This window comes from Oncorhynchus tshawytscha, linkage group LG14 (genome assembly GCF_018296145.1).
Source record: "Oncorhynchus tshawytscha isolate Ot180627B linkage group LG14, Otsh_v2.0, whole genome shotgun sequence".
In the NCBI taxonomy this organism is placed as follows: Eukaryota; Metazoa; Chordata; class Actinopteri; order Salmoniformes; family Salmonidae; genus Oncorhynchus; species Oncorhynchus tshawytscha.
Window position 1 is genome coordinate 3,305,681 of NC_056442.1, and position 8,871 is coordinate 3,314,551.

Genomic DNA, 8,871 nt, shown 5'->3' on the forward strand with positions numbered 1-8,871 from the left:
AGTGTACTCCAGACATGGGAAGCTCTCACAGAGAAAGCGGATTTACTAAAGGTGCTTTTCCTTAAGGGAACTATACAGTCACCTCTCATGGCAGACCTTGTGGATCTGCTGCCATATGTTTGGGTTTTCTGTTTAACAAAAATACTGAGTGGAGGGGGAGCCAGGCCATTTAGGATCTTGAAAACAAGACATGCGTTGGTGTATTGCACAAGATTTTCCCAACTCAGGAGCTCATGCTTTCTGAGGATGTAACAGTGATGATGGCTATTAGGCTTCCTATCAAGTAGACAGACTGAATAGGTTTTAATGTTGTACAGCAAGCTTATGCCCAACTAGTCAAGCAGTATGTTAAGTGGGAGAGTATCATAGATTTGAAATACAGTTTTGCTACCTCTGTAGTCAAACAATTTCGTATAAATCGGAAATTAGATAGGTTGAATTTGGTTCTGAATCTGAATGACCCTTTTCACATGATTTTTAAAAGAGATATTGGAATCAAGTAGGATGCCAAGGTACTTAAAATCCGATACCACCTGGAGCTTCACCCCTGACACATAGACATCTGGTTCAGTAGCATCTGTTGCCCTCTTTGTGAAGAACATAGAAACATTTTTTTTTTACATTGAGATGCAAACACGAGTCACTGAGCCACTTTGTAACCTGGACCATTACAGTAGTGAGTTCTTGTGCAGCTTGTTGTTTTCTCTTTGCATGCACATATATCACTGTATCATCTGCATACATTTGAACTTCAGACCCAGTACAGACAGAAGGCAGATAATTCATGTACAGGCTGAACAGGAGGGGCCCCAGTATTGACCCTTGGGGCACGCCCACATCATAGCTAAGAGTGGGCGACAGCTCATTGCTCACTCTGACACACTGAGTTCTGCCTTCAAGGTATGATTTCATCCATCTCAAGGCATCGGGGAAAAGTTGAACTTGGACAGTTTTGTGATGAGAATCTCATGGTTAACAGTATCAAAAGCCTTCCTTAGGTTCAGAAACACAGCCCCAACAATGCCCCCTTTGTCCATCTTGGACTGGAGGGCAACACTGGAGGCTCTGGACTTGAGGGCGTCGCTGGAGGGTCCAGACTGGAGGGCAACTCTGGAGGGAGGAGACAGCCTGGTGGGCCTTGTGGCAGCCCCACGCACCAGGCTGTCTCCTCCCTCCAGAGTGGGGAGACCTATAGGAGGTATGGTGCGTAGAGGAGGCACCGGATGAACCGGAATGTGGGGGAGCACTGGAGCTCTGGTGCGCAGCCTTGGCACCACTCCTCCAGGCTGAATGCCCACTTTAGCCCGGCCCCTCCAGAGTGCAGGCACAGGTCGAACCAGGCTGTGGGGGAGCACTGGAGATCTGGTGCTTACCACTCGCATCTCTCCACTTGGCTCAATGTCCACTTTAGCCCGGCACGGGCGGAGTGCAGGCATAGGACGAACTAAGCATTCCCAGTGCACCGGAGACACAGTGCGCAGAGCCGGCGCTGGATGCCCACTCTCGCATGGCACTTGCGGGGGGCTGGCATATAGTGCTCCGGGCTATGAGCGCGCACTGGAGACACTGTGCGCTTTACCACATAACATGCTGCTTCCGGTCTACCGCCTGACTCCGCCAATCTCCCCATGTGCCCCCCCCCAAAAAAAAATTGCCCTCCGTGCCTGCTGCGCTGCCTTGCCTCATATCGCCGCCTCTCAGCTTTAGCTGCCTCCAGCTCCTTTTTCGGGCGGCAATATTCCCGTCTGTCTCCAGGGTCCCTTTCCATCCAATACTTCCTCCCATGTCCAGGAGTCCTGAACCCTCTGCTTCTCCATACCACGCTGCTTGGTCTGTTGGTGGTGGGTAGTTCTGTTAAGGGTGTTGTCGTCTGAAGAGGAGGAATAATCGGACCAAAGCGCAGTGTGGTAAGTATTCATGCTTTTTTATTTAAACTGAACACTAATAACAAAATAACAAAGAGAATTAACTAAACCGAAACAGTCCTGTAAGGTGCAGAAAACACTAAACAGAAAATAACTACCCACAAAGCATAGGTGGGGAAAAACTACCTAAGTATGGTTCCCAATCAGAGACAACGATCGTCAGCTGTCCCTGATTGAGAACCACACCCAGCCAAAACAAAGAAATACAAAATATAGAAAAAAGGAACATAGAATGCCCACCCAAATCACACCCTGACCAAACCAAAATAGAGACTTTTATAAGGTCAGGGCGTTGACAGTTGGTAGTTATGGAAAATATGGTCAAATCCATAACATCTGATCAATAAACATAATAATAATAATTATGAAATAGATAATAGAGATCCTAATCTAACATGTTCAGGTAGTGAGAGTGACCTGTCTGGACTATAACATGCCATTTGCTTCCAAAATACAGATTTGCTAAAAAAAAGTGCACTTTTTCCTTTATGATCAACAATTTATAGAAGGAATGAGGATGTTTATTGATAAATATTTCTCTCTCTGTCAGAATGTGGCCAAGTCCTCTCTACTCTCCAGAGAACAGTCCCCCTCCCCTGGGGTGGACTATATCGATGAGCAGGGTGGGCCTGGAGGTCGGCGTCTGGGGTAGGGTCGTCAGTTCACCAGAGCCAGGAAAGCTCCAGACCCTGCCTCACTTCATAGGCTCTCTGAGAAGGATGACCCTGGTCTCAGGGACCAGGAGCCTGGTTAAGAGGTTGTGGATACTCCTCCTCTGCTTCCACCTCCCAGGCTGGGTCCCACCAAGACACCACAAGGGCAGCGACACAGAACCCCATCCTAAGGCAGGCTTCTAGGGGCTTTCGCAGTCCACCCACCCCATGAGAACCAAAGAACCGGAGGAGGAAGACTGGGGCAATGTGGGCCAGGAGAAGGAAGAGCAGGCAAGCTGACCAGGCAGGGTGTTACAGTCTGGACATATCATGTTATAGTGCAGGATGAACATGCTCTCTGAACAGATCAGGGACCGTAGTGAGTCAGAAACTATGACAGTCTAACATCCTCTCATTTATAAAACCACATTAAAACATCTATAAATATCTTTGTATTAATATTTGTTTTTTTGTCTAATGGACATGTTAATATGAACAAATATTGGATATTTAAGATATACAATGCCTTCAGAAAGTATTCACACCCCTTGACTTTTTCCACATTTTGTTGTTTTTGCTGCCTGAATTTAAAATGGATTATATTGAGATTTTGTGTCACTGTAATAATCAATATTGTCAAAGTGGAATTAGGTTGCATTTACTCACTAATAGTGTTTAACATGAATGACTACCTCATCTCTGTACCCCACATATACAATTATCTGTAAGGTCACTCAGTTGAGCATTGAATTTCAAACACAGACGCCTCGCAAAGAAGGGCACCTTTTGGTAGATGAGTAACATTTTTAAAAAGCAGTCATTGAATATCAAATCCAATTTTATTTGTCACTTGTACTGAATACAACAGGTGTAGAACTTACCGTGAAATGCTTACGTACAAGCCCCTGGTGAAGTTATTAATTACACTTTGAATGGTATAGCAATACAACCAGTCATTACAAAGATCCAGGAGTCCTTCTTAACTCAGTTGCCGGAGAGGAAGGAAACCGCTCAGAAGCCAATGGTGACTTTAAAACAGTTACAGAGTTTAATGGCTGTCACTACAAAGATCCAGGAGTCTTTCCTATCTCAGTTGCCATAGACGAAGGAAACCGCTCAGAGGCCAATGGTGACTTTAAAACAGTTACAGAGTTTAATGGCTGTGATAGGAGAAAACTGAGGATGGATCAACAACATTGTAGTTACTCCACAATACTAACCTAATTGACAAAGTGAAAAGAAGGAAGCCTGTGTATGCTGCTTTCCAACAGACACTGGGAGACAAATTCACCTTTCATCAGGACAATAACCTTAAACACAAAGCCAAATATACACTGGAGTTGCTTACCAAGATGACGCTGAATGTTCCTGAGTGGCCTATATACAGTTTTGACTTAAATCGTCTTGAAAATCTATGACATGACTTGCAAATGAATCTGTAGCAATAACCAACAACCAACTTGACAGAGCTTGAATACTTTCAAAAGACAAAATATTGTACAATCCAGGTTTGCAAAGCTCTTAGATTCTTAACCTGAAAGAGAGCTGTAATCGACGCCAAAGGTGATTCTATCATGTATTGACTCAGGAGTGTGAATACTTATGTTAATTAGTTATTTCTGTAATACATTTTCAATACATTTAAAATCATTTCTAAAAACATGTTACTTTTAGGGTATTGTGTGTGAGAAAAAATATCTATATAATCAATTTTGAATTCAGGCTGCAACACAACATAATGTGGAATAAATCAAGGGGTGTGAATACTTCCCGAAGGCTGTTTTTCCTGTTTTGAAAAACCCCCCCGCTTTATTAGACATCTGTTCATTTAGTTGAATTTTGGGGACAAAAGCAGTTGCTGCAAACACTCAGATAGAGGGTTCCATCAGAGGTCTGAATGCCAGACGGTACACTACAACACACACACTTCTATTTTTATGTGTGTAAAAACATTGCAACAGTATCCCTGGAAGTGTCACACGCATGACGACAGTGATTATTTTTATACCTCTCACGCAGGCACGCACACACACACACACTCACAGGTCTCTCCACAACATCTGATTGGTGAGTGGGAGTTGCTGGGAATAGATGAAGCATAAATACCCAGCTCCTGTTTAGAAGCCTCCATGTCAAACACGATACTTCTTATTGGGATGGTCATCGGACGGTTATATTTGCTCTGCCCCTGGACACACCCCTATGACAAAATATTTGAGGATTTACTAATGGAAATCAAGGTGGATAGATCTGCTACAGTACGTAGGATAGTATCTGGTTCCTTCCCTGTCCTGCTATTGGTGGGGACGAAGCCGATAGACGAATCGACATACTGGAGGACAGACAAACATCCGAACAGAGAAACAGTGACGCATAAAGGCAGACGGACATACGGACAGACCGAACCACCCGACACACCGATAGACTGACAAATCTTCACAATTGACTGACCGACTGAAGACAGATAGGCCTCACTAGTGTCATGTCTCCTGCTGAGAGGCTGAGTGTGCTCCTCTTCCTAGCTGGGTTCTTCGGGGGCTTGGGGGCCCTGTCCCTGATGCTCTCCTTTGGGACAGACTACTGGCTGCTGGCCTTGGAGACCTGTGGTCCTGGGGGGGCATCAGAGACCTGGGAGGCTGGGGCCCTCAGACCTGGGGAGGGGGAGATGGAGGATCAGGACACTGTGACATTCTTCCACCAGGGATTCTTCTGGAGGTGCTCCTTCCGTGGGAGGAGACAGGAGAACATGATGTGGCACTTCTGGATCAGTAAGTAGGATAGTTCTTTTCACCTATTTATGAAATAGAAATACTGTAGCAGACAATACATTCATTGATGAATGACAAGAAGGACCTGAACTGTAATATAATGAACTAAAAAAATATAACATACATTTTTTTCCAAAGCCAATCAACCACACCAAAAGGTCTGTGTGCCTGCCTACCTCTTCCCATTTTATGCTTCTGAGCAAAGCACGGATTACCAGGCACCTGACACTGCAGTCTACAGGGCCTTCTGGAGCATCTTCCTTCTAGTGGGCGTGGTCACTCTTATTATTGGTGGGTTTGTCATCATCTGTGCCTCTCCATTGGCCAGCCACAGGCTCTACAAAGTAGGCGGGGCACTCTTGCTCACTGGAGGTGAGTTATCGGTTGTGTTCCTCTGCTCAGACATTGCTGACGCATGCCAAATCTTACAATGCCTGGAGAGGTATTTTTACATATCAGCAAACCACATCATATGTTATAGAAATCTGGTGCCAGAAGGCATAGTCGATGATGTAGTGCGCAACCATTGGTTGATGCATGCATTGTCTGATCAGAGCAGGGGAACACGATCTTCATGAGTTTTTAGCTATGTTTGGGTCCACTCAACTTTACATGAAGCTCAAAGTTCAATTTGGAGCAGTGGCGATTTTACCATCTGTTTTACATGAATTACACTATAACGGTGACAAACGTTGCCCACACAGGGTGCCTACATAAAGCTGTCCCAACAGCAGAGTTCCAACAGCAGTCCCAAGACTTTACCACTGCTACACCTGGCTATCAGCTGAGCCTTGTCTGGCAGCGAAACAGTTAATTCAGCCACATTTACTTTCTTTAAAAAAAACATAGCTGATATGGCTGCCTTGTTTTAACAAATGTGGTTTCTACTGACAATTGAGATGTACAAATTATGGCATAACGGGATATGAGGCAATCCGTAATTTCGATTAAGACATGAATGCGCATGCTAGGATGGACGTAGTCAAATGCACAACAGAATTCAAAACATAGGTCGTTTTTACAGTATTCTCCCTGTACACCAAGTCAAAAAGTATAGGATAAATCTAAGGGGCATATATTCAGACAATGAAAGCTCTTTTAAAACTCAATGATAACATTTCTCTAAAACAGGCGTATCCTTTTAAGCTTGGAAAAGAGACCCTTAAACCCAGACTTGGGACCATACAGCCACTCCACTGAATAGCAGGCTAGTGGTTGCTTTGCAATGCTTGCACTTAGCCACTTATTCTTCCAAACCCCTCATTGTTGAATTTGCAATTTCCAACTTGTTGTGTAATGTCCAATGGCCGATGAGCACCGGTACATTTTATCTATAATTTCTCTTCATTATTTCTCTTCATATGACAATGATTTAAAAACACGTGCCAGTAGATTTCTGACTTGATTCATGATGATGACTGCTAGCTTGCTAGCCAAGATCTTGAAAGTATGATGTTGACACGATCAGTCCAATCAAAGCTGCCATCGATATAACGTGATTTGACGTCATTTTATCTGTGGCCAATGACCTTGATCCTTCTTGGATGGGCACTTCTAATGTAACTCTATGGCAGCACCCAAGGGGCTTGAATTTTTTAGCTCTGCCCTTAGATTTGGCGGTGACGTAGTGTCCCCACGAGTGACAGAACACTGAGCCAATCATGACACAACTAGAGAACATTACCAACCCCTACGCTCCATATTTTCCGCTGGTTGCCCCACCACCACAGAAAGCACTGAGCTAGGCTGAAACGCCTGCATTTTGGAGCTGCCTTACTCAAGAAAGCAAAAAAATGGACCTTGTTTTCTATGCGGCTTAATTAACATTATTATATATATATTTTTAAATTGTTTGCAAACTGATATGTGACACGTATTAATGCAAAAATAACACGTCAAACAGGCATCCCCACCTGCCCTGAATGACGGGTTGCCACTAATCAGGAGACACATTTATGTTCTATTAACTTTTATTGAATGTTTCCCTCTTCCTCCCCCTCTCTCTCCCCCTCTTCCTCCCCCTCTCCCTCTCCTCTCTCCAGGTCTATGTCTCCTGGTTGTAATAATGATGTATGTAGTCTGGACCCAGGTACTGGACACTCTGGAGGACTACGCTGCCCAGCAACAACACTCCTCTCAGTGTCCAACAGTCTACCACCTCAGCGTCCAATACGGCCTCTCCTTCCTGTTTGCTCCCGTCTCCGTCTTCTTCTCCCTGCTGGCAGCACTGCTCTTCATCCTGATTGGACGAACAGTGCGGAGGTGCCATCACAAAGTGCCAATGTAGTGACTGAGGGGGGAAACAGCCAGAGAGGAAGTTGGGAATGAACAGTGACTCCAGTGCCATAAAGGCCCAGACCTCCATGTTCAGTCTATAACAAGAGCCAGTAAGCTGACTGACCATGGTCAAGTCTTTGGCTCTCACAGAGTAATATAGATGGACCATATTAAATACATTTGGAGTAATCAACTGTGATTAGCTCTGAATAAAAAGGCTACAGTCTCATTGGGAGTTGTGACTACATTTAATTCCACTGATTTTTTGCAACCAGTTCTGGACTCTATCAGACAGTCCAGTCATGGAGGGTAATGAATTAGATTGTCATTATCTATTGGGATAATCATGACGGACGGGACAGCGGGTTCCTAATCAACTGTAACACATCTGAATGGAAATGCAGCTGGGTTCCACGACCACCACTAGAGAGCAGTGCTGCTTTAACAGTAGTAAAGTAGGAAAAATACAACACTGTTTACAGTATTCCTAACCCAAATACTTCAAGCCATCTCAGAGAGCTTCTATAGTTTTGATGGGAACAGACGTATCCCAGCCAACGTGAAGTTGCATTATTCATATTTCATTACAGCAGAGGGATTAAAAAGTTGAAAGAGGAAATGGTGAGATAATTTATTCAATTGCCTTTTTTTTGGACCAAACAAAAGATAATATATGTTCTGTTTTTTTCCTTCTTCTGTACAGTACGGTTAACTCAATATTAAAGTATCTGATACAGAAAGCCCACCATCACACCTTAATAATTGGAAAAGGCAAACATTATGAGTTCTCTCTCAGTGGCGCGGGCCTGAGTCAGTAAGACAGACGATGAGATGAGGCTGACTGGGGGAGGAAAGGAGGGAAGGAGAAGAGGTGAAGTGTCTCATCAGTGTGTTTTTCTTTTCTTTTAATGTCTTTGCTCCTCTTCCTAGTCTGAGCTGTGAACAAGGTGAGCGTAATTACACTAGGAGCTTGTCACATTCACTTCTGTGGCCTCACACCGCCTGAAACATCTCTGGCACTAGCACCCCCTCCCTACCTACACCCCCCATCACCACCCGCCTGCGTTAAACCCACCCCCTACCTACACCGTTTTAAAAGGGAGAGATTTTAATGATAGCCTGATTCAGTCATCTCTTGCTTTCAATCTTGTATTTTTTAGAAAAAGAGATTCTGTTGGCAGATTCATTTCCAGTATGTGCCCCCCCCCATCCAACATCCTCCAGATTCAGTGTTATGTGTCACTGTCA

General features: G+C 44.4%; 1 protein-coding gene across 1 annotated transcript; it reads left to right on the plus strand.

Moving 5' to 3' along the window:
- Window positions 1-4,692: 4,692 nt before the first annotated feature.
- LOC112267524 (transmembrane protein 182) lies at window positions 4,693-8,335 on the plus strand. The gene is made up of 3 exons (XM_024445754.2): window positions 4,693-5,346; window positions 5,485-5,718; window positions 7,389-8,335. The coding sequence occupies exons 1-3, from the start codon at window positions 5,061-5,063 to the stop codon at window positions 7,631-7,633; spliced, it is 765 nt and encodes a 254-aa protein (XP_024301522.1). The 5' UTR covers window positions 4,693-5,060; the 3' UTR covers window positions 7,634-8,335.
- Window positions 8,336-8,871: the final 536 nt, after the last annotated feature.